At 40.2% G+C, this 26,752-nt stretch overlaps 2 protein-coding genes across 4 annotated transcripts in view; both read right to left on the bottom strand.

The window, feature by feature from the left end:
• The window catches only part of SHANK2 (SH3 and multiple ankyrin repeat domains 2), a 366,357-nt gene that overhangs the window by 20,441 nt on the left and 319,164 nt on the right, over positions 1–26,752 (bottom strand). For both annotated transcript variants that reach the window (XM_065685197.1, XM_065685198.1), the window contains 2 exons: positions 18,721–18,856; positions 16,346–16,426 (listed from right to left, as the gene is read on the bottom strand). In XM_065685197.1, coding sequence (XP_065541269.1) covers positions 16,346–16,426; positions 18,721–18,856 — 217 coding nt within the window. The remainder of the gene's footprint in view (positions 1–16,345; positions 16,427–18,720; positions 18,857–26,752) is intronic.
• LOC136017152 (uncharacterized) lies at positions 844–10,060 on the bottom strand. 2 transcript variants are annotated; one of them, XM_065685199.1, is made up of 4 exons: positions 9,417–9,435; positions 8,742–8,777; positions 6,349–6,736; positions 844–1,948 (listed from the first exon to the last, which is right to left on the bottom strand). In XM_065685199.1, exons 3-4 carry the CDS (start codon positions 6,425–6,427, stop codon positions 1,089–1,091), a joined length of 939 nt encoding a protein of 312 aa, XP_065541271.1. In that variant the 5' UTR covers positions 6,428–6,736; positions 8,742–8,777; positions 9,417–9,435; the 3' UTR covers positions 844–1,088. The 2 variants fall into 2 exon arrangements, 1 of the variants encoding a protein (XP_065541271.1); XR_010613843.1 differs by lacking the exons at positions 844–1,948; positions 6,349–6,736; positions 8,742–8,777 and adding an exon at positions 9,094–9,180 and having other exon boundaries at positions 9,417–10,060.

Genomic DNA, 26,752 nt, shown 5'->3' with positions numbered 1-26,752 from the left:
TTTCCATCTGCCCCGTGGGTTACAAATTGGACCCGTGCTCTGCTCAGGGTGCCAGCCCTCAGGAAGTTACACGGCCTAAAGGCACAGAAAGGAGTTGCATTTTATCAACATGTAGGTTGTCTCTGAGGAAAAGCTCTTAAATCACAGACAGAGTAGCACAGTACCCAACAGCACGTCCTGACTTTTACATCCTCAAGAGGTCTGGCTGCTAGGCAAGTTGCTTTTTCTTTTTTTTTTTCTTTTTCTTTAATAATTAATATCTATGATAATTACAGGGGACAGTCTCCTCCTCATAGATTTGTTGCAGGAGATGGTTCTTATCCCCACAGAACTCATTGCTTAGTGACTCCTGTTTCTAATCCCCGGACTCTCTCAGAGGAAAAATTATAATGCTGCCCATCAAACCACCAGATCCATCATAAAAGGAACTTTGAAAATGAGAGTCAGGTGCCTAGATAGATCTGGTGGCACATCACTGTAACAGGCCCCAAAAGATAAATATGAGTTATGATCCTGGCAACATTACTTATTGTACGACATAGCCAAGACATGTGGATTAGCTCCACCGAGGGTCTTAGAAAGTGAGCTTGTCAGACCCACAGAGGATAAGAATGATCATGATCCAGTACAGGCTAACCCCAACACCTCAGGCTGGCATGCCAGAAACACCAGGCAAAGACTGATCGAACACAGTTTTGGAGGCGAGTATTGCCAAGACCTGTATACTTACCACCAAGTCCAGAACGCTTGCTCAGAGGGGATGGGATAATGGAGAAAGAAAACTCAAAAAACAGCTGCCTCAAGAAATGACTTGTATTTGTAAGAAAAGCAATGAATGCCTGGCACAGAGTAAAAAAATGCTCGTATGAAGTTAAAGTGAAAGAACAGAGGCAAATGTTCTTCAAATACCAGCAGCACACATCGTTAACAGTGCAAATATAAACTACAAAATGTTAGACTAATCTAGTCAGCCAGAATACAATGTTAGCCAATGTAGGAAATGGTTGAATTCTGCCACTGATGGCCTTATGGCTAAGAATTAAAAGGACAGGCACATTAAAAAAAACCCTAAAAATCCTATGGTGTGGTTATTTTTTCTTCCCTCCCCCTTTTGCCTGGCGTGTAGGCATGGGCAACGAGGCCCTCTCGGTTATGGCTCTCTGCAGCCGGCCACTGCGACAAGGCAGCGTGGCCTGCGGTGGTTCTCGAGAGTCGCTCGTCCCTTCGGCCCCTGGTAAGCACACAGTGGAGGATGCCACTGCGTCCTCACCAGTCCATGTCGAGGCACAAGTTAACTCGACATGGGGGGTGGCTCTTTGGGAGATGCGTGTTTCAAGGACCTGTGTCCTTGGCTGCTTGAGGAAAGCTAAAATCTCTGACAGGTAGTTATGGATGGCTCTTGTGGAGGTAGCCACAATGCCCAGCTGCAGCTCCATACGGCCCATGGACTGTGACATGAGACCCATGGACTGTGCATGCTCCCTCTTGATATTTTCCAGCAGCTGCACAATCCTACTGTTGGTTTCCATCAACAGCTTCTCTCCCTCTGTTAGCTGGGGCTGCCCTCTCCAACCCCGATCCCTAGGGACAGGCTCAACACCGCAGCGCTCTTCATTCATTTCATCATTTCCCTCCTCCTCAGGAGAGTCACTTTCAAACTGAGGAGTCCTACTGAGTGACTGATCCCCGGGAGACTGTATGTCCATGGTACACTCCGGAGTCCGCGCTGGCGTTTGAAATCCCTCAAAATCCTCCCCAACGTTGCTGTGCGTTTCAGACGAGGACAACGGCCACTGCCAGCTCTCTGTGGTCCTGGCTGGCGAGTCTTCGTCAGAGGCAGGCACCGAGGATTCCTGTTCTTCAGCCGGTGTGGACAGCGAGCTCCCTCGGTGATGGCCAGCTTGCCCCGAGGATCCAGGAACCTCCCCATCTTGTTCCCCAGTGACATCTGGCAATCAAATAGAGGAGCAACAACCACTGTATCTGAGGCCAGGCAGATGGAGGTATCTACATGCATTGGACAACACACAGAAAGAAGCCAGTTGGGAAGCCAGAGTGTATGTGTTTGGGCAAACGGAAGGGCGGACTAAAGTTTAGTGAATGCACTGGGCACGTGGCACTTGACATTATTAACAGCTTTTGGTATAAATGCACACTGTCCTGTACCCATAACACACACAGCCATGCTGCATCCCAAGGCAGGAACTACCAATTCACCTCATCGTGACTGTGACAGGAAATGTCAGTGAACCTATCAAAAAGCTCACCTATGCACTGCAGTGGTGTCAGTCAGAAATCCCTGGGACGAGCTCAGGGCCAAGTGTCCAATTGAGCTTCCTGGGGTGCCAGATGTGCTCCACCACTGGCTGAGGGCAGCCCTTTGTTGTTCTGAAGCACTGCTGTCTATCTTCACTTTTGTCCGACGTCTCACGTCACTCCCACCCCCAGTGTGCTCTCTCCCAAATCACTGCTGCAGCACGACGGTGGCTGTCCACAGCGTGTATCCCGCGAGCAATGCCCTCCCTAACATTTGCCAGATTTTCCTTGTTCTTTTCTCCAAACAGCAGGAAACGCTTCCTGAGGGCATTGCTCGCCAGGATCTCATCGTCTTCTGAAAATAAACTTAAGTTTTGCCCTCCCCTGGCTACCTCTTCCCTTGCCTGAGGGCACATGGTGGAAATCTGGGTGCAATTGCTTCCCTGTGGCAGTTTAGTGTGCAAAGAGGCATCGTTACAGGCATAAGCAAGGAGGATATCGTGCATATGCTTATTCTACATCCTCCCCTACATAAAATGCACTCCCAAAGGCTAGAGATGGCAAAGCTTTTTGCACCCAAGGCCATCACTGGCTCACAGTAGAGCACAATCTGCCCAGCACCATTCTTGGTTACAAGAGTCAGTATCTGTAACTCTCACCCTTTCCATGCTTTAGATAAAAATAACCATGAGTTAATTTGGTTTCTGGGGGGACAATTTGGTCATCAGAAATTAATCTGGGGTGCTCTGGCTAAGATGTTGCAGTATGGTAGCCCAAAAAGCCTGCATTCCTCATACTCAGGCAAGAGATATGGGAGAAAAGTGCTGCTGTTGGGAAGACTGTGACCTGAACAGCAGTGACTGGCTGTGCTGCTCACACCACAGTGCTCTGGGTGCCAGCCTGCTGTCATGACTGCCCTATGGCAGCTCAGTCCTGGAAAATGTTATTATTTAAGGAGTAATTTCTGCTCTGTGAAATACTTTTATATAGATGCTGCTCTTCAGAACTCAATTTGAAGCTGTAAGCTTACATCTGGAAGGTGTTGCTGAGGTCATGTTAAATGATACTTCTGGTTCTGTTTATGAATCTGAAAAGTCTGGTTTTGTCTGATTTTTTAGTTTTTCTAGTTTATATGGTTTTAAATGAAAGCTCCTTCTGACAGACCCAAGGATCTATCCTCCTGTATATCAGTCAGTCCCTGTCTACTCTCAGGTGGCATTCCTTATTTCTACACCCAAGTGCCTCCAATATTATTCTGCTCTGAAGGGGATTCTGTGTGGCTTAATATAATTATGATTTTTTAAAATGCTAAAATAATGGATATTACTTGTGCATTTAGCATATTCACTACTTCAAAGTATTCACATTCAAAGTATTCACATTCTCTCTGTGTCTGGCTGGACTGTCCAGTTGCATGTTTTATGGAAAGTGAGGATGAGATTGTATTTGTAAAAAGGCATGAGCTCCTTATGAAAATGAACCTTAGGGATAAACTGTCATGCAATCATTGGCTCTTCCACTCCATGGAGATTTGAAAGGGACTATATATCAACCTAACGCTTCTTCCTTCGCAATTCTTCTCTCCCTATGCCTAATACGGCTGTAGCTGCAATCCCTCATTAACAAATCTCTCTTAACAACTACAGTATAGGACCATGAAATTCTTTCTCAGCATTTTCCTATCTGAATACACATGAAAAAAAGAACAAAAAAACAGGGGACCTAGTTTTACCACACATAGCAAACACACATTTCAGTTAAATTCTATGGAATTGGAGAAAGATAAGGGATCATATATATTCATTCTAGTAGAGCCACTGGTCATACAAAAGGTCTTTGTATTTCTTTTGACAAGTCATCATAAAATTGCCCGTATCTGAAAACTCTGGTTTCCTGACAAGTGTTCTAAACAGAGCTCACCTAGCAACTGGTAAGTAAGAGAACCAAACTCAACTGACAGTCAAAACCTGAAGCAAACAGAACAAAAGACCCCTCCAAACCCCACATTAACTAATGAGTATTTCTGGAAATAGTATCACTGAATTTAGTTGGTCCAGGTTCAGGGGGATCATAAGAACACTTTTGTTATTTGTGCATGTTTACACGTTTGCCAGAGGCTCAAGAGAAATGCTTCTGTGAAAAAAACATACTAAATTTTTGCAAAGTTCCTAATTCTCTATGAAAATGTACCACTTGCTGTCCTCCTAATCACTATGTTCAGCCTTTTCGAGCTGAAAGAACAGCATCTGGCATAGGTGACCAATAACACAAATGACAAAGAGCACAAGAAAACAGTGAAAACCCCTGGGCAGAAAGTTAATTGTGGAAACTACTGGCGAATACTTATGAATAATGAATACATTCAACAGGTTTTAGGATAGGTTTGAGGATTGACTAGCAATGAAAAAGAGGAAGATTCATAACTGTTACTATATGTAACAACGTGTTCAATATCTCTAGTAACTCCGGTTATGGGAATCTTTGTGTAGCACTGACATGGGGCATAGGGAAATCAAGGCATGGCCTTACACAAGCTTTTGTGCACTACAGAGCATTCCTGGGAAAACTGCCTGAAAGTCATTGGCTGTCACCACCTTCATGAATGTGTCAGTCTTTGCCCAATAAATCTATTCCTCGATGACCAAAGGTCACCCTATAATTCAGACCGGATCTTGGCTAGATGATTGCACTAGCGGCTAGGTTGGCGCTGTGGAAAAGGTGTGCCAGTTACAGTAGGGGCACTGGAGAACTTGGTTTGGTCAGAAACTGTCCTTATTGGCCAAAGAAGGTAACTACATCAAACAGCTGCCGAAAGTGAGATTAAAGCTGACTGAAGGAGTTACCTCCGCTAACTGCCTTTACCCGATTTCCTTGGCAAACGGGTGACTTCCAAGTGACTGTCAAGTCAGAATTAGCTATGGACCAAACTATATACCAACACAGTTGACCTTACTTGGTTGTTAACAGGCTTAAAAAAGATTTCTCTCATTTAAAACCAAGTTTTAAATACAGTGTGTATAAAGAAGTATGGCTAGCTTCCTTAGAGATGAAGCAAAGGGAAGAGTCAGATTCTCTGAGCTAATTGTTTCCATCTTACATACCATTCCTACAAACAGCATTTCGCTCACAGTGATATACACGACTTACAGGCAAAACAGGTCACTTAGGTCTTTTATAAACATCTTTATACCTAATGATACCAGCCAACTAACTGATGGTCTCCAAACTGTGACTTGCTTCATGTTCCTAACCTCATCTTCCTTGCTCTGACAGGGCATGACTCCCATTTTGATCCTGAAGTGACAAAGTGAAGAATCAGAAAGCAGCATGCATGTGGGCTAAAGGAAATACGAACATCTGGAAGATAGTGACCCACTGCACTTCAGCTTTCGTGTTGGATTACTGTGAGCACTACTGCGGCTATTTCCAAAAGTTACATGGGATTCGCATGTTTTACCTTGCTGATCCTGTTGTGTTTAAAGAAAAAATGAGATCTGTTATTAAAGTGGTCCATGTAGTAGGAACTAGTGAACCTTCATCAAAGTCCTGGCTATCTTCCTTTCCTGTCAAGCAGGTACTCTGTTTCTGCAGTGAAGCCCATAGCCAGCTGCTCACATGGGTGTTTGCACTGGGCTGATAAAGCCTGGTCTGATGTGTTAAATTAGCAATTGCTCCTGGTGGCCACAGGAGAACTGCTCCATCTTTTGTTCCTGCAGGGGTGATCTGTGGTTTGCCCAATCCTATTCTGAACATGGTGATTAGAAGCCAGGATTATTACAGCCTTTAGGTTCATGAACATGTCCATCATTTTGGAGCACTGCTATACCATGCTGTCTCTTTGCATCACAACATTCATTACCAGTGAGAGTCTTTTACATTTGTTATTAGACATTCTTAGGATTGTAGCAGTTATTGGGTTAAGATACACAGAGAACTGAACAGTCGATTCAGCTGTAGGGATAGAGGACTGAGACAGAGGCCAAGAACAGAGCAGGGCTTTGGATATAAACAAACTTTAGAGACATCAGAGGTATTTCTTTAACTTTTGTTCAATGAGGAACATTTGAGACTTATGCCTGCGTTGTTCCTTACCTGCCACTTGGACTGGCAGCTGATCCCTCCCCTGAGATGTGCTGCTCTTTAAGAATCCCTCCTTTTGAAATCCCACCATTTCTGTTTCACCTCTGCTACTGGATCGTTGCCTTTTCCATTATCTTTCCTTTCCAGGTTCCCCACCAGTGGAGCTGGACGTGAGGGGTGGGGTACCGTCTTCCTGCTGACAGGTAGGTGGAGATGTTCCTTGGCCACAACAAGTGGCCAGGAGCTCAACAACAGCGGTAACACAGTTGCGGAGCTTCCTGGGACCTGCCTCTGCTGCTCTGGACCTGGGCCTCTGCCTGTATCTGCATCATGCCTCCTGGGGTGGGTGCATTTTTCAAACTGCTTAGGTACACCAAGGTGATAGATGCCTTGTAAATACCTAAGATAGATACAGACAGAAACTGTACCATGCACAATCAATTATGCAAAACTTCATACAATGCCAATTGCACCTATATGCTGTAGTATCACCCACCTTTTCTAGCATCTGCAGTCAACCACAGTCAAATATTTGGCACATGTATTTTTCCTTTTGAAAAGTGATGGGAACACAGGACATTCATTCTTCCTTGGTGTCAACAGGTCTAGGCACATAGCCCTTAATGTCAGGTACTGCATATGCACATGTTTTGTTCCGTAGTCTTCCCTAAATATGAGTTTGCAAGCTGAGTTTAATTCCTTTCATTAGCTGCTAAAATTTATGTCCTTGTCAATAAACTGCAAAAATCAGTTCCAAAAGTACTAAAGGGGTAGTCTTTAGGTGTGTAGATTTGTTTAAACTACATTAAAACATGGCTATAATGTTGCTTTTATCTCATGGATTAATTTTGTAATTTCTTCTATTTTTAACTACAAGCAGCTTGATTTTAGTATAAAGACCAGGAGTGATTATGTGTATAATCACAAGTTTGCATGTCTGAAAGAAAACAAGCATCTAAACCAAGTAGATGCATTTATTTACACTGTATTCCTTTTAGATTTTCGTCACTTCCCATACTTATACAAAAGACCTGGCCCTGCTTAGTTTATGAAAGAATAGCCGGAAAGTAACTTGATAAATACTTCAGGGTGAATGTCTGTGGATGGGGGAACTATGTGAAGGGCAATTTGGACAAGCAATGAGTATGGGAATCTAAATAAGGCTCTCAAAGAAGCAGATGAACTCCAATACTAAGGGGGTGGTAGCAGAATGATGAGAACTGATTTCAAAAGAAAACTTGATCAGAAGACAGAAGTTTGTATGATAATGTTGCCTGTCAGAGAAGCAGTTGTGCTTGATGAAGTGATTTCTAGTGTCTCTGGGGAAAACCAGGTGACTCCTATTTGCAGATGATTAAAAATGGATTTTTTAGCTATTAGCTATGCCCACTGACAACTGATGTCTTTCTTTTTAGCTACTGAAATCAGAATACAGGTATAAAAATTCATCAGAAACTAAAAGTAGGTAAAGTATAAGTAGGCCTTCAACATACTGCTCAGCATTTAAAGACTAACCTAATGCTAAAGCACTGCTTCAGAGTAAGAATATTAAAGGTTAAGACTGAAATCCAAATTTGTTGTTTATGATCATATTTAGAGGAAAGAAATAACAAGTTCAGCCTATAGTTCTGTCATGTAAATGTAGAGTTAAAGAATATACAGGAATGGAATGAGTTTTCATTTAGACAATTAGGCTAATCCTCATAAATCTGCCACCACGAGCATATTTTAATCTGGAATTAACTTCTTCCAGCTCCACCCCAAGTGAACAATTTGCAGGATTGTGCTTAAACCACAATGCCAAAATCACACATTTACCATACTGCAAACAATAGGCAGAGAATATTACTTTAGCAGTTACCATCATGACGAAATAACAGAAGTGCTTTGCAATACAGTCAAAACCATAAGCCGTTTGAAACACTTTTGTTCTATGAAAATGGAGTAAAAATACTTGGATATTCTCTAGGATACTGTAAACTCTACAAAGCACATTAAAATCCAAAAAAGGGAAAACTTAGGTAAAATAAATCAGTAAAACATAAAAACTGCTTAGTGACTAAAACGAATCATTTAACATTGAGTATCTACAAATACCATTACATGATTTATGAAAAAGATTTGTATGTATTCACAATAAAGAACTAGCAAAACTTTCTGGAAAGAAAGTCTTGTGCTTCTAGGGCTGAAAATACTTTCACATTAGTACATATAAATCACATTTACATATGATAATCACACCATCAAAAGTAATTTTAAGGAAGGCAGAAAACTGATATGATCAAATTCTTTCTATAGATACAATTTTCAAGTACCAGCTCTTTAACAGTATGTTCAATTAATGAAAGAATTATACAGGCCTTCAAAATGCACCTGCAATCCTGAAGCCTTACAATTCGGCCTACCTTGAAAGAGGAATGGTCATTGTCTAACAGTGGTTTCTGTTCAAGAACAAAAACAAAGCAGAGAATATAGTCAATACCCACTCCTACCCTGCAAGCCAGGTGGAATTTAAGTGGCAATTTGATGTTCTGTTTAAGAGACAGCATTTGAAAATTTGGCCTAGTCACAAAGGAAAGACAAGCAACCAAAAGAAACCAAACAGAAAGGTGAAGGACCTAAGACACTTGCAGTCTTCTCTGTTCTTACACTTAATTCTCACGCTTCCACACCGAGGGGAAAAACCAAACAAACTAATGATGAATTAGCTAAAGCCATTTATTTTTAATTATGTTAGGATTTAATTAACATGGGTATGTGAACATTTGAAGGAAAAAAAAAAAGAGAAATAGCAGCAAAGGGAGTTTTGAGATGAGGGAGGTAAGTCCTTCATCTCCCTGGCTCCTGAAAAAGAGAGAGAACACATTAAAAGTGTTGAAAAAGTTTTCCACTGCCCTAACTGTACCAGGCTGGAAAACACATGCAAGTTTTACTGTTCCTCAGGCACTTGTGATTTTCAGTATGTGGTTAGATATTCAATTTGTAATATCTGAGTATAGCAAGTGACACTCACATATGCCAACTTATTTAATTCCTCTGTTTCCAAATGCTACAAACCCCAAGTTTTCTTTAACACTTACAATTCCTTTTCCAACTTCTTTTATACCATTGTCTTGTTTGGTTGATTCTGAAAGGTTTTGAAAACCTTTTCAATTATTGTCCTGTAGTAAAGAAAAACAAGTATCAAAAAAGGGTGCTACATATTCAAGAATAAGCTGATAAATTCCAAATAATACTAGCACCCACACAGAGACTCAACTGACCTCTGCCCACGATTCCAGGTGTTCGTATACTATTAGTTGAAGCTGCCCACGTCACCCAACGTAAGCCTTAGTTTGAAGTGTTCAGTACTGAGAGCTACCTCTTAATTCTGTGCCAAAAGTTGCTAATCGGCACATCGCCAGGTAGGTGCCAATTTTTTTTCAGTGGAAAACATAATGTTAGCGTTGTGCTCCTTGAAATGTGCTGATTTTTAATGCTTTGCTCTTCCAAAGTGTTTTAAAAGCACGTATGTCATAGGCACAGTCCTAATCCTTCACCTTCTTATGCTGCTATGGACTCCCCATGAGTCTACAAGTCCTAAAACCTGTAGCCTTGCTACATCAATAAAAACTGGGGCACACAGTTTTTCGCACATACACTTCCCAGATTCCCCCCAGAGTCACTGCTTTGTGCTGGTGAAAAATGACAACCTGATGACAACCTTTATCTTATTACTACATTGCTATCTCATTAGAATTGCAAATACGTAATGCAAATCAATTACTTACATGGATACCCTTCAAGAATTCTTCATTAAGCCTGATGCCTTTTGCTCTCATCTTCTAAAATACAGTGGCTGGTGAAGATCAGAAAACCTTCTTCCTGCATAAAAGCACTGCAGATGCTGGAAACTATCAAAGAAGTTGACGTTGTGAGTGCTGTGAAAGTTGCTTTGATGGTACTTCCGTTGTTTCCTGCAGACAAATCTGCATCATCAACTTCACCCCAGTGAAATAAAAACATCATTTTTGAACCCAGATGCCTTTGTGAGTGCTTTCTTCAAACACAACATAAAACTGTAAGCTAATCCACTGCTTGGCATTCATTGATATGTATTTGCTCTGCAATTTCATTGTTTCAGATGCCATTTGAATGTGCCACCTTTGAAACAATGGACGACAGGAATGGGATGAAGTGTGGATGCTTATTGCAGACAGAGCTAATAATATTTCTTTCGAATGCCATCAACTGATATTTTTCTATTCAAATAGAAAGACTTGATGCCACGTAACAATATTCTGCGTGGATGATAGCACAGTTACTCTGTACCTGAGAGGTGGTACTAGCATCTAAACTGTTCACAGGAGGAAAATCCTACATTTGTATTTGGTACTAGAGCCCACAACAAACCCCATAGATCAGCATCAGTACATATAGAGGGATTATCTTATATTGATTACCACATCAAATCTACACACAAACCAACCACCACCCCAGCTCACAACTGACACTCGTGTGACACTGTCAAAGTGATATTTATTAATGCAGAAGAATAATTTATCCTGTCATCCCCATTCCACTATGAAAATTTAGCCTGCTCTAGTCTTAATTTTGTCTTTTCTCTTAGAGGATTTTTATATGAGGTTTTTAAAATGAAACACTGTCCACTTCAGCTTTCACTGGGAACTCCGAATTGCTCACTAAATCAAACCCATTTCCTGGCAGTGAAAAAGCTTAAGAGAATGAAACTTGTAAATCATGTACCTAGACATTTACAGAACTTGGTTTATAGATGTGTTCCTTAAGTACCAACTAATTTTAACATTCTCCATCCATAAGAAGTTAGTGATGAACAAGTTGAAACAAAAACTGAAGGAAACTCCCTTAAAAACAAGCTTTTCATAAACAACATAAACTTTTCTATGAGAAGTTAAATCTGTTATTTAAAAATATTAATTTTTAAACTAGTATTTTCTGCAGTGATGAAGAAAATGATGACCTGAAATTTTTCTTTTAAGGTTTTTAGAGTATTATCAAATCTTTTTTCTTTTTAATTTATTGCATGAATATTTCGGTTGCTCTTCAGTATTAACGGGCTCACTACACATTACCTGGAACTGTATTTTAAGTACTGCCTCCAAAACTCTGTTTCTGCAACTGTTCGTTTACATGTTGCCATAACGTACTTATTCAACAATTCCTGTGAATGTACAAAACACAAAAGAAAAAAGAACACCTCTTCTCCCTCCCCACTATCCCACAGAATCCAGAAAGTGGTTTCCCTATTGAAAACACATCCCTCCAAACATACAGTTTGAAGTTGGATGCTGTTTCTCCAGCTCAGGCAACCGCTGTAAGCAGAACATCAGTGGCAAGGATGAAGTACAGGTTACATTTTAGTAACTCCCGCTATGTGACTGCAGTCATATGCTTATACTGCCCATGCCATACTGCTGTGAACCCAGAGAGGTTATTACCTGGATCTTCAGACACAAACTTCCTATCTTCTATCTGAACATAAAAAACACAGCCTATGTCTTTCCCTCTTCCTATCTTCCCAAGTAGCCATGACCCCTCTCAGAAGACAACCAACAAAACCAGTCAAACAGAAGCACAAAAGCCATTATTTTCATCTTAATGCCTCCCTCATCTACGACCCAGAAAACTGAAATTTCCATTGAAGGAAAACTCTCCAACAACAATGTAAAGATTTTTTACATGCTGCCAAAATGCATTTTTCAGAAAAATACCAGCAGCAATGGGATTTATTCTGGCACATTCTCTGATCGGAGAATGGCAAATATCACTTCCTGCAAGCTTTGTTAGTGACCTGACAGCAGGTCAGGAAAGAACAGAAAAATAAAGAATGGGAAAAAAAAAATAAAATCCTGATTTTTGTCCCATTTAGTGTTAAAAAGCATAAGCTTCCCTGTTGAGAGAAGCCACTGCCTACAGCCTAGCTACCCCTTCCATGACCCTGAACTTTGCTGAAGACTGCAGACTGTTTTACCAGCTATCACCCAGAGGCTCGGGGAGGTTTTAGGCCCTTCCTTGGGTTGGACGCCATGAAAACATGGAAATGACACAGTCCCTGCTCAGGAGAGCTCACAATCTAGGAGAGCAAAATGACATACAGGAGTATGGAAAAATACAGCTCAACACAAACAAACTTTGCATACATGTATATACATTTACATTTAGAAAAGCTATCCAACTAGCACCACTATTTCTACCTGCCCCTCTGCCTAGCCATCATTACTTAGATGATTGCTTAATAGGGATCATAGGGGAAGTGGGTCTTAGGAGAGATTTCAAGGAGAAGGATGTGGCCATATGAATCAGTTCAGGGAGGGCACTCCATGCATACGGGACAGCGTGGAAGATGTTATACTGAAAACTTAAAATAGTGCAGAGCAGCATTTCTCCAGGTCAAAAAATGCCAGTGTTGTGTGCAAGATCCCTATTTTCTGAGACAGAGACAGTGTGGTTATGGGAGTAACATTTGGCCATTAAAGAGACAAGTGAAATCACTAACGTAGGACTACACTGAGGATACGTTACTGGCCACGGATACTCTGAGGCTGCCAGGTAGCACAGTAACTGTGGGGTGATGATATGGAAGGGTTTGGAAAAGAGCTGGATACAAAGAAGGAAAAAAAGGCAAGATGAAGGAAAGGAGACAAAAGTAAGAAATGTGGGGACTATTTTCAAATGTGGTCTTCTGTTTGAGTTCTTAGTGTGTTTGCAATTTATTAACTAAGTAACTAAAAAACATATAGAATAATTAATGTACATTTGACACCATAAAATAAACTGGACTATATGCCAACATTTACATTATGTTATTATCCTTCACTATGGAAAGGTGAGAAACAGGTTAAACAAGAGACAAAATGCTTCCCCTTACCCTTCTTCTTCCGTACTGAAGCTTGGAAATAGAAAGGGAATGAACTGTGAATCAATTCTGAAGGTAATTTTTATATGCTAAATCCTTGTCTGTCATTTTGAGCATAAACATTTTTCTTCCATCTAAGAAGTCAGTCTCTCCCTGCTAGCTTCTGCTACGCGTGTCTCTATCAAACCACAGCAGACAGATAAACAGCTTGGCAAAAGCACAGTTTATCAGGGTTTATACCTTAGCTATAAGAAATTGCTCCCCTGCAGGTATTAGGGACACATGTACATATTGTTTCCTAAATGGTTTATTAAAAACAGTACGTGGGGCAACTTACTGGTACCAGGGCTTTCCAACTATGATAACAGGGGATTTTCATGCAGACTGAAGTGGAAAGGAATCAGGAGCACACGTTATCTGCCACATTTTGGATTAACTCATTTGAAAGAGAACAACTGAGATGGTCTGCTCAGTATTATGGAGCACAGAGTGGCTAAATCCATGTCAATAAAACCGTAAGTAGAGTTCAGAGCCAGGCAAAGGAAGTGACTGTAAAGAATGCAAGATCTATCTATATATATTTAGAAAAAGATGTTATTTAGCTTAGGTAAAAAAACAGACTCTGAGGGAAAACAAATGTGGAAATACTATTTATCTGTTTCTTCTGCTACATAACAGGTGACATTCACTAAAACTAAAGAAATCACATTTAAAACTGATAAAAATGAAATACATTTGTACACAGCACATTATTAGCCTGTGGAATTCTCTGCCATGAGACACTATTGAGACCATGAGCTTCTTTAGTTCAGAAAAAGGATTACACATAAATAGTGATGAGAACATCCACAGCGTTCACCTCTACATGCTTCCTATTTAGGCTGCACATATATGTTATGAAATAAATGCTTGTTCATTAGATAGTTTAATGGATATAAAAATGTGGGTGTTCTCATAGCCCATACAGATGTCCAATATATACACAGATACAAATAAAGATATATAAATTATATATAAATACACACATACAATCTGCATTTTATGTCAGAAGACAACTTTTAACTGACGATAGAACATTTTCTCTTTGGAAGCTTGGTCGGTTGTTGTGCAATTTAAGGATTCTTGTTCCTTCTGCTAGCAGCCCTTTCACAGGACCAATATTAGAATAGGTAGACCACAGATGTTATTTATAACAGTAGTCATATTGTTTGCTAGAGTGGCAAATGTTCAGAGTATCACACAACTGGTATTTACAGGCTTGCTCAGGAAGAAGACAAATTTCTGCCATGCTCTAATATCACTACAGTTTTACTAGGGGACATACATTTGTGAAACATGGTTCAGGACTATCCCTCAGAATAGTGAAGTCTTGCCACTAATATCTTCCCCATCTGGATAAAGATATAGAAGGGAAAGGTGCTTAAAGATTCAAGTATGTCCCATGGTTGCTAGCCACAAGAGCTGCAGTGCTTTCTGCCAGCCGATGAGAGCAGCAGATCAAGTACTATAACCTGAACAGGGGGTAAGAAAGCTAAAATCTGATGGTTGTCACTGCAGAAGTGATGTTACAATCAATAAGCTATTTTCCTCTAGAAAAGAGTGCTTACTCTCTCTGCCTTAGGAACAGTATCTACTATGTGAGACTGAAAGGTAAGGGAAATAGAAGAATATCCAAAGTGATTTGCAGAAGGGGATAATGAAGGGGGAAAATCAGTGCCCAAGTATTTCTGCCCCTTGGGAAAATTTGTTGATAAGCCAACAAAATTTTACAACTTCTTAGCACTCCATGCAAGGAAAACAAATCAAAACACCCAAACCCAAAAAGTGGCTCCAGAAATAATAGTTTCCATTTTAACCCTGGAAGAAAAGCTATGGAGCATTCACAAACAGCTGAAACCTCTGGTCAAGTCCTTAAACTTCCTGGCACGGAAAACTCAAATTTCCTGAGATCTGTTGGAGCTAAATAATCAGTGTGTTCCATTTTGGTCTTCGTTTGGTTGTTATACCATAGAGAAGACAGTAACCACTTCAGCACCCCTTTTTTGGTAAGAACTTCCACTGCAGCTATGTGACTTGACTCACTAAAAGATGGATGGCGTCCATCTGTCCCAGAAAACATTAACTTCCAAGGGGAGAAAAAGTGGCCACAAGGCTTTGATTCCTTACAGTTAGCCTTGAGGTGAGTCCATGCCAGAAAAAAAAGTGACTATAAAATGTGAGGATTTAAATCAATGTAAGGTTACATGGAATAATGGTTCTATTGTATGAGAGACTCTTATTACTCTGCCATGAGGGAGATGCTTTGTTTTTCTACCCAATTACCACTTGCTAAATACAGTGGTTTAGTGTTATAGCCATATATAAATATGCACTGGGCTTTTCTCTTTGTATATACGGTCCATTAATAATATATTTATTAGCCTAGGTGCAGAAATTCTACTTTTTAATGACCTAACAGAAAAGCACTATTACTTTCCTCACTTATAGAAAACAAATCAAAATTCCCAAAGGATTATGCATATCTAGAATGTGGATGATCAAGCAAAGGAATCTACAATCACATTTCTTAAACTTAGCAAATAAAAGACTCAGTACTTTTTTATTACCAATAGTGAGAAGAATTATGTTTATATCATGCACAGAAGTCAAAGTGATATCATAATATGCACTTTCTCTGAGCAGAGTCTAACGAAAACAAGTTGAAGTTGAAGCTGCTTTAACACTGTCAGCTTTTTAACAACAGCTTCTGGCAGCTTACCTTTATCCACTAATGAGAGGCCACAGGAATTTAAAATAAAACAATATTAGATGAACTGAAAAGGTAGAAAGCAAAGCTAACAAAATATGACACAGCATTACTTTCTAGTAGATGTGTCAAACTTTGATGATGCATAAAAAATGTATTGACATTCTCTTGCGTAGCAGGAAAGGCACAAGTTTAAACAAAAACTCTTCATGCAAACCATGCATAAGTTGAAGTCTCCAAAGATGCAGCATTCTTAAAACCTTTTCTGCTCTATATACTGTACACAGTGCAGTTCCTTATAGGCATTTTAACATATATACATGATTTATCTGTATTTATTTACATCTCTATTATGCCAGCATGCTTGTGAAAAAACACTTTCTTACCAAGCTCTTCAAGCTCTGAGGTCATTGACTTAGACCGCAAGGTCAGTGCAGTGGTTGGAGCTCGCTTAGGAGGTGGTGGGGCTTTGCATTAAACAGAAGGATATACAGTGTAAGTAAATCCACATCTCTAAAGCACTATATTCAAATACACAGGTTTATATTCATTTAAAAGAATATGCTACATTAAATAAGGCAACAATAAATACATATACAGAGAGGAAAAAAAAAACCTAAGATGCTTTTCATGTACTGAATTTCTATACTGTTCCTACTTTGGCGTAGGTTGTTTGACACATCAGCAAGCTTTTATGTAACAGGATACATAGAAACATTTAAAGCTAAAGAACTGTGCACTTCTATTTTAAAGTAGGAAAAAAGACTTTCTAGAGAAAGTGCCTCCCAGCAGTTGTGCCCCTCTTAAGAAATACACATAGCTAAAAATCTCCTGGAGACCAGGCAATCTCTGCCAGACTCATTTCATCTTTGAAGAAACTGTTAAAGCTGAGAAATACAAGAAAGAAGATTGAAATTTATCTTAATAGTTACAGTGAGACTAGGGAAAACAGGTGATCCTTAGAATAAAGAAGATCTTCAAATGCCAAGGCAATCAGCTAGCACAGAAACTAAAATCCAGCATGTGTTTTAGTATCCTGATAACAAATGTTTCTGAAGGTCAGAAAAGAGCTTAACATCAGAAACGTATTATGCCAGTGTTGGTAAGGTTTCCAATAAACAGAAAGGCCTCTGGGAAATCATGAAAAACTCAGAATTCCTAAGTGTTTCGGTCAATAGCATACATCAGGCTACACTATTTTGACAAGAGGTGGCAAAGCAGTTTGAGGGCAGGAGTGATGGAGGAAATGAGAAAATGTTCTTCCTGTATCACCCTTATCCTCTATGTCAGCATCACCTTTTTCCTGTTAAGCTCTATCACCTTCTTACAGAGCCCTGAATGACAGTATGTCACAAGAAAGCAAAACTATAGCTTGGGTTCAGCGCCAGATTTGAGGCTGTGTGAGTACTGCACATATTAACTCCAGTTCGAGGTCTGCCCTTGCCCAACAAGAGAAGTGACAGCAAATCTGTGAGGGAAACTGCACAAAGCACTGGACTGTTAAATGGGATTTGGTGTCTGCTTCCCCATAAAGGAGAGTGACAGCAAGAAAATCCTTCCACACAATTCCTGAGGTACAACGGCAATTGCAGGTAACAAGAAAGGCATCAAAAAGGGACAAAATTGAAGAGTGAAGGTTTTTTGGCAAATGACACGTTATCATAAGAAGGCTCTGGAAAGATTAAAGATCTGGGTTTTTTTTATAGAAGCAACATCCCTTTGGATTATATACAACAGCACTTTTCTTGCAGGCCAACGTGACACATCCCAAAAGGCAGAGGTGGAAGGTTTGTTTAAAATGTGTGAATAGTAATTCCATCAAACTAAAAATAACACACGACCATGATCTAATATAGCCCTTTTTTCCCCCAGTGGGCTTTAATTTTAATAAGCAGATGGCAAGAACACTCACAGTGTAGCCAAAGTTTCAGCCAGGACAAAGAGGGAGCCCTCCGGTGGCAGTTTGGAGCCCACCCTCTGCTGAAGAGCCAAGTGGCTGTGAGTGGCAATTTCAGAAACTGGTGGGAGGAAGAGGAACCTTCACAAATGTGCTGTTGCTGTACTGAACACTAGTTAGCAGCAGCAATCTTTTCTGTTTAATGATAATTATGAGGGCCTAATGACTTCCCACAGTAGCTGTTACCTGAATAAACTCAGGGGTATCTAAGGGGAAGGAAATAGTGCAAAATCTTTTTTCTTTTTGTCTTTTGGTGAAGTTTCAGTAGGTTTTTTTTTGGGGGCGAGTGGGTGAGAAACACATTGAAATTCCTAAGGGAGTAGCTCAACCTTATGATGTAGGTTAACCCATAATCTCCATTAAACCTTATTAAGAAAAGATATTTCTTACTTTTCTTATTCTTGCAGAGGTCCTTTCTAAAATATGTGTTTTGCAAAATCAGTAGTTTTTGATTTTAAGGGCAATTCAGTTTAGAATTAAAACATAAAAGATAATCAGTTCCTTCTGCTTTTTTCTCTCTCACTACTGCAAGGAGTTTTACAAGATCTTCAAACATATGAATGTATAAAGATCCATAAAGATGAAATTTTATGGCCGGCATGACAAAGGAATATTACCCTTTTAGTCATATATTAATGCATAAGCCAACAGAATTAAATTACTCTAAATTAAATGGGAGGTTATTTCAGATTTTAACAGTGAAGTATATAAATCAGGATTTATAAACCAGCAATTTCATGTCCATGCTCTGTTTTCTGTGGAGCAAGACCAAAAAGACTCCATGAGGAAAAGAGGAAAATGTACCTTTCTTTCTAGCTGTGTCATCTGGATCAAGATTCCTGGTTACTGTGACAACCTTAAGAACTAGGTGATTGCCCCCTTGTCGAATCATGTTCACCACCTGCCTGTGGCCAACTTTCACCACGTTCTCATTGTTAACCTGCAGAGAAAGAGAACAGTCTTTCAGATGAACATGCAGAAAATATCAGTTCTTTCAGTTTGAGAAACAGAAGGTGGAAACAACAGGATGATACAGAACTTCTAATTACTGTCTTCTAATAAAAATACATATTTAAGAAACAGCACATGAAAACAGAAAAAAAGCTAGATCTTCATGAAATATGCAACTAATTTCCTTATAATTGCCATGTTTTAAGAGAAGTTAATAAAAAAAGGTCAACCAAATCTTTCCCTTTGTGTTTTATTCCCAGCAATTCGTGTGCTACAACTCTGCATTTCATACACTAAAACCATTTTCTTACACGATAGTAACTCATGATTCTATTATCCACAAACATTTAAATACATTCTATGCTATCTAACATAACCAATGAGAAATTAAGAAGCTTTTACTTTACAGATCATCCAGAAACAAAGACTTTTCACTCCTGAAGTAAACTAATGTTTAAGAGACACTTTTTTACTATATGCACTCTCCTCATCTCCCAGCATTTTCCTTCTGGAAGTTTCTGGAAGGATCCTGCAAGCAAAGGCAGGAGGGCAATAGCAGTGTAAATCAGTCTTCATGGATAAAGATGAGCGAAGTGTGTGAAGTCCTGACCAGCTATTGCAGTCATGCCAATTAAACTGCGCTGCAACATTCAATTTGAAAATATGTATTCTCTGGGTAATTCCTAGTGCTGCATCATCATTTTCTGCTCTATATGTCTTTCCATAATATTAATGGACATTGAAGAAAGCACAGGCATAAAACCTGTGTATAAGCATGGATAAAAGTAATTGATTTATTCATTCAATCTAGAAGAAGTCACTGAAAGCTATCTGAAATCTGAATGACAGCTGCATATAAGCACTGCATGTGCTATTTGAGCATAAAAGATATTGAAGAATGGAATGAGTGAAGAAAAGATGCTGCCAGAATCCATGCTGGGAAGTTGATCTCTCTCCAAAATTCAACTGACTCAGTTATATTTCACTGAGATTGCTCAGTGCCTTCCAAAATGAACAGTCATTTTCAAAATAAAGTGTTTTTAGGCTCCTCTATTTGTTCTGACAAGCTGGGCATCTCATGCACTGAAGAATTTACAGTTTAGAGCAAATTCTCTCATTAAATATTATTGCCATTCAGCAGAACAAGCACAAGCAGAACCATTTCAACTCAAAATCATTTTCCCATCCATTGTAGCAAAAGAAAACCTTGTCTTTTTTCAGGCTTTAGCTGAGATAAAATGCATTATGCTGAAATAACATCTCGGTAAACCAGATTTAAATACAATGCTGCAGTCAGAAGTCTCAAAGTATGCCTGTGTGCTATGGCTACAAGCTTGAGATGCTTTCTGAGTTTCATGTGCAGTGATGTAGGTGTAACACATGCTGAACATCCAGACCTGCTGAGCAGGCAAATATGAAGTTCTCCCATTCTGTAGGTTGAGGATATAAAAGAATATTGATTTGAATAAGACTCTTGCTGTTCTGTTTCATTTTACACCTTCTTGGCATCTGGCATTTAATCCCAAGATCTGGTATTTATTTAGCTGGACCGATGGCATGTAAATTTTATCTGACTAAAACATTTTAGCAAATGGAATTATCCATTTACTTCCCAATTCCTTCCAGTGTCAAGACCTAAACCAGGTAATTCTATTCCACAGCAAAAAAGTCCATGTAATTAAGAACTACAGGAGGCATCTACTCTATCTTTACTGGATCTAAATTTTAAGCCACTGGAAACCAGTGTGGATTACAATATAATCTCAACTGCTGCCAAAAATAGAGACCTCCAAATAAACCAGAAGTTAAGATTAATCAAACACACGTACGCTAGTGTAAAGTGATAAATGTGTACAATGATCAACAGCTTCTGCAGCATGCCATCTGTTCACATCCCTATGTGCAGTGATATTTAACATTTAGAGCAAGAGAAATATAGATGACATGTTTTGTAAAGCTGCTTCAGAAACAGCACCTGTAAATGACTGTTTCTAGCAGCTTTGTTTAAAAGGAGTGTTACAAAAGCTGGGATCCAAAAGATTTCTATTGTAAAGATAAAAATATTGATGGGAGATCTGAAGATTATTTAAGCCAGAGTTTACAGAAATATTTGGTAACAAAAGAATCAGGAATTCAGCAGAGCAGGACCTCACCTGCCCTTTAGCACCTCAGTGAGTAAAACTATAGCATGATTAAAAAGCCACAACATTGGAATTCTCAACTCCAACTTCAGTGACAGTTTCTATTTCTTTTGACCTTCTTCTTCACTATTTTCTGTCTAAGCCAAATGACTCCAGAAATGGTCAGTATAAGGAGTAAGTCACCAGAGTTCCAGCAGGTTGCTTCAATAGTTTTAGTTTGATATTATTCAGCAAAACTTTATCAGGTGTGAATAATGTGGTGAGACTGTCTCTGCTTCCACCTCAAGCTTTGGCAGTGGGGAACGGTTACTGCACCTCATCCAGGCTTTACAAACAGGCTGAAGACAGCAAACTTTTATAAGCAGTAAATCAGATACCTATGTAATTGTACTGTATTGTAACTGATATTAAATGTGAATCACATTCATAGAACCATAGAATAGTTAGGGTTGGAAAGGACCATAAGATCATCCAGTTCCAGCCCCCTGCCATGGGCAGGGACACCTCACACTAAACCATGCCACTCAAGGCTCTGTCCAACCTGGCCTTCTTTGAAACATTAAAAAATCTTTTTGCTTTTAGTGGCAAAGTGTGTAGAAGGATGTTCTACAAACAGCCAAACTATCAAAGCTGGTTTGCAGGCACAAATTTGTGTCTCCTCTTCAACCCAATCTTTCAGCATATTTTCTGTAGTCTTTCACTGGAAAACCTTATGTTCTTCTTTTCCTTTGACTCTTCCCCCAGATTTCCCTGCACAGAACTTTCTTTCCCATGTCCTTCACAGGTGAAAATAGAGAACAGAAATAAATACATGCTGTGGCTGGTTCCATGTGACACCAATGGCAACTGGTGAGCCAATAATGCAAATGCAGGGAAAACTGCCCATTGGGACAGCCAACACTTTCAGTAACTCTCTTCTATCCATTCCCAACTCTCAGGAAAAGCCTCAGGACTTTATATGCTTCAAATTCACATTTTAGGATCATTCAGTTAAAACTGGGCAGTGGGATGGAAGTTACTGAGAAATAATTCATGAAATAATACAAACTTACAGACTCAATGCCTTGAAAAATTAGCCTCAGCTGGAAGCCTGAGCTATCTCAGGCTGAACTTTCTCTTTGGGCAGGCATGAAATGTTCTTGAAGTGTTAAAAGGAAGAATACTTTTGTGAAGATCAAGATTTTTTCACCTCTATGTCTCAGCACTTTTTCTACCTTGTATGATCAAGGTACACGGGGTTTTTAGAGCAGTACAATTTACAAGGCAGTAAAGTGATGACTTAAGAGCAACTGGAGACAGAAATGAGAAAAATACACAGTAGATAATGTTTCCATACAAAATAATTTGCTAGTAGTGTGCAATGTGTTGCATGTTGATATCTTGAAGTATTATCAGACACAAGGTTTATACCACTGTTTTTGATATACCTCATGTAACATAACCTGGAGTGAACCACTGGGTGGAAAGGATCGAGTGACCATGCACACAGCCAAGGCCCCAGACAAGAGGCAATTGCTCCCCAGCCTTCACCCCACAGGATCACACTACTGCAGGTCAGCTTACACCTGCTTGCAGCTGGCACAAGAGAAAGGCAGAGCAACACTTTATGCATCAGTTCTGGGCCCCTCACTATAAGAGAGACATTGAGGTGCTGGAGTGGGGCCAGAGAAGGGCAATGGAGCTGGCAGGGCCTGGAGCATAAGTGTGATGGGGAATGGCTGAGGGACCTGGGGGTTTAGTCTGGAGAAGAGAAGGCTCAGGAGGGACCTGATCGCTCCCTACAACTGCCTGACAGGAGGATGGAGCCAGGAGGGGCTGGGCTCTGCTCCCAAGGAACAAGGGATGGGGCAAGAGGAAATGGCCTCAAGCTGCACCAGGGCAGGTTTAGATGGAGCTGAAGAACAATTCCTTCCCCAAAGGGTGCTCAGGCATTGGAACAGGCTGCCCAGGGCAGGGCTGGAGTCACTGCCCCTGCAAGTGTTCACAAACTTCAGGAAGCCCAGGAAAAAAATTTTGGCAGGTGACTGCTGTAACAACCAAGCTGCAGAATACTTGATAGTTTGCGATAAAGAAGCTTGTCCTTTTCCAGTGTGGGCATTTTAAGACAGGAAATTATATTTTTCACAAACAAATTTAAACCTAAATTATTTAGTTTACACTAGTTGTATTGGTCATTCTTTTGCAGGTAGTAAAAAGGTGGCCATTTTGCAGGTGTGACAGGTAAAACTATGTTGTAATGCTGTCTATTTTTAAAGTGATTATTTTTGTCTAGGCTCTTCAGTTTTACATGGCTGGAGTCAGATTGGAATTTCAGCCTGAAGGATTATTTAAAATTGTTAGTTTCAAGAAGGGGAAAAAAAAAAGTCTAAATGTATGATTTTATGATTTAGTTCAAAACAGTTTTATTTTCTTGCTTTTCATAGTTTAAATACAAAATCTTGTGGATTACAAGGGAGTGTTCATGTGCTAGAAGGCTGGCAAAAATGCGTTACTGTTTAAAAGTAGTGACCCCATGATGATGACGATGATGATGGCAGTAGTGAGGATAACCTTTAACTTGGGTGGCATGGTTTAGTGGGAGGTGTCTCTGCCCATGGCAAGGGGGTTGGAACTAGATGATCTTAAGGTCCTTTCCAACCCTAACTATTCTATGAGGCCCTCAGAGATATGGTTTAGTTGGTCTTGGTTGGACTTGATGATCAAGTTGGGGCTGTTTAGCCTGGAGAAAGAAGGCTGCGTGGGGACCTAATAGCAGCCTTCCAGTACCTGAAGGGGGCCTATAGGGATGCTGGGGAGGGACTCTTCGTCAGGGACTGTAGTGACAGGACAAGGGGTAAAGGGTTAAAACTTAAACAGGGGAAGTTTAAATTGGATATAAGGAGGAAATTCTTTCCTGTTAGGGTGGTGAGGCACTGGAATCGGTTGCCCAGGGAGGCTGTGAGTGCTCCATCCCTGGCAGTGTTCAAGGCCAGGTTGGATGAAGCCTTGTGTGGGATGGTTTAGTGTGAGGTGTCCCTGTCCATGGCAGGGGGGTTGGAACTGGATGATCTTGAGGTCCTTTCCAACCCTAACTATTCTATGATTCTATCTTGGAGGTCTTTTCCAACCCGGTTGATTCTATGATTCTGTGATTGGTCAGTATTTGGAGGAGATATGGATGGACCTATTTGCAGCCATAAGTGGAGGTACATACAGCTGCTCAATCCAGACACTTTTGGAAACATTTAAGACACTAAATATTCCTCCATGACAGCAAACAATACTTGCCATCACCTCCCCAGAGTTAAGAGGTTTTATTCCTTTCCCCTAGCTGATGGAATCAGTTATTGACGTAGTTGTCATTTCACAGCTTCCTACAGCAATGCAATACACTAGAGTGTGAAACAGTTCTCCAAGACAAAAAGCAGTGTGCTGTGTCTCCTTTCCACCCCCACCACTGTGACCACAGCAGACACATTGCTGCTTCCTCCAACACCCTCTTGGAGAACTGAAAGAGCTTTGGGGCTTTGCATTCGGTGTGCTTCAGAGTTGGGACTTACACATGCTTAAAGCTCCAAACCAAAGACTCTGGTCAACAATGACATTCCTCTTGCAAAGAGAGCTTTGAACATCACTAATGAAGAGTTCTCTCTCCAACATGGCCATTCTCTCAAGAGATGATTCAAAAGCATGGACTAAAGCAGTGACAAACTGACAGTCACAAACTACAGTATCTTTAACATCCAGGTCCACCGCTCTGACTTGATCTTACTGAGCATTTGTACATCACAACATCTAAACTCCATAAACCCCAATAGAAATAATAAAACTTTACTCAAGAATAAATAATGCTTTGGTCTCCAAGAGCCAAATACCAATCACATTTTTTCTCCACATAGAAGATGCATGAAAACCCATGACACCAGTAAATCCCTTCTGAACTTTACCAAGAAAAAGATGCTCCTGTTCATGCAACCCAGACAGGTGCACAGGATGGAGAAGGAAAACAACTCATTAAATGGATGAAGTTTACCAAGGGGCAGGATATGGCAGCAACTGGTTTAGAGTGAGTATGAATGGAAGGCATCAGAGTCATCTGATGGGTGATTTCAGGAGATGTGCTCTGGCTGGGAAGGGTACCACAAAAGAAGGCCTGAAGCCAGAAGCAGAGGAGGGAGGCAGAAGCACTTTTTAACATGAGGTGATTGCTATGAGCACAAAGAAGCAGAAGCAGGTGTCTTCTCTCCTGTTCTATTTGTACAAAAACCTTTTAGGTAATATCAGAGGCCACAAACAGCTTCAATATGCTGCAGGAAGAGAGAGGACTACAGCAAGATGCAAGGCAGTGCAGCCACACAGATGCTGCTGAGGGGCATGAAAACTGTAAACTGGTTGTTTCGTGTATAATTACATTGACACACCACTAAATGATCACTATGCTGCCTACAGGGCAGCTGGTATTGACTGCAGGACAAGGATAGAGATAGAATTACCTTGAAATTTGATCCCTGAAGATGAAACTTACCCTTCCACCCCCCAAATTAAAAGTATTTCCAGATCTTAAAGTAAATGAAGGAGTGTATTATTCTTTACATTGCTCATTTATTCCCCAGAGAAAGCTACAATTGGGTGGGTCCTCATTCTTTTGCCCCATTCCCCACCAGGCAACATCTGATTGCAAACAGACTCTTCAGTGTGTAAATACATGCATTTACCTCACTTCCACAGGCAGATTTAGGGGAGGGGAAAAAAAAGCTATTATCAAAAAATGTGTATTTTTTGGGGGGAGTGAAAGAGTATATTAATGAGTGTCCCAGAGATGCTGGGGCAGTGTTCAAAGCCAGGTTGGACAGAGCTTTGGTAAGATGGTCTAGTGTGATGTGTCCCTGCCCATGGCAGGGGGTTGGAACTAGATGATCTTAAGGTCCTTTCCAACCCAAACCATTCTATGAATCTATGACTCTATAAAAATAAATAAAATAAAATAAAATAAAATAAAATAAAATAAAATAAAATAAAACAAAACAAAACCAAACCTGCAAGTGGTAGGACAGCAGATGCATGAGCTGGAACATATTTACCGGAGCAGCCTTGCCGTAGGAAGGTGCAAAAGAAAAAACACTACCAGAGAAAGAGACCTTTGCAGAATTTGTTCTATTAATAATAATAATAAAAAAATCTTAATTTCTTGCATCTTCTTATTCCTTTCATTATTTAAACCTTCTCTCAGTGAAAAATGTAGTCAATCATTTTCAATAGAAACTAAGCAGACAAAACTCAATCATTCTGCTCACAATGATGATCGGTGCAACGGTGAATAAATTCACCTTGCAGTTGTGAATGCATGTTCTGTCAAAATAAGCTTCCCAAAAGCTCTTCCTGTCCATTGAAGTACTTGAAAGAACAACAAACCTCAAACCTGTTACACACACGTACAACCCCCGCCTACACACTCCTTAAAAATCCATCAGTTTTTAAAGAACACACGTTAACCCAATTACAATTTGTACCAGTGCAATAAATAGCACACGAGTCATTTTGTGGGCTCAGATTATACTTTTGCATTTCAAGTAACTACACAGATGTGCACGTAACACTGTGTCAGGATGTCACAAAGCAGCAGGAATATCCCATCTGTGGAGTGTTCTTATTTTGCAGACTAAAATGTGAGACAAAGACCCAGTGACCTAAACAATCTCTGGGAAGTTATTTGTTCACTCGTCGTATCAGTGGTGCTAACCCAGGGGTCAGCTGCAAGACTCTGT

Source organism: Lathamus discolor, chromosome 6 (assembly GCF_037157495.1).
Source record: "Lathamus discolor isolate bLatDis1 chromosome 6, bLatDis1.hap1, whole genome shotgun sequence".
NCBI lineage: Eukaryota > Metazoa > Chordata > Aves > Psittaciformes > Psittacidae > Lathamus > Lathamus discolor.
The sequence above is the reverse complement of the archived record's forward strand: the minus strand, read 5'-3'. Positions and strand labels throughout refer to the sequence as shown.

Bases quoted from the DNA above. Each gene is read 5' to 3' on its own strand.
- LOC136017152 (XM_065685199.1), bottom strand. From the start codon at position 6,427: ATGGTGGGATTTCAAAAGGAGGGATTCTTAAAGAGCAGCACATCTCAG. The intron at 1,949-6,348 runs GTAAGGAACAAC...TTTGATTGCCAG, and splicing joins GCTGCCAGTCCAAGTGGCAG to ATGTCACTGGGGAACAAGAT.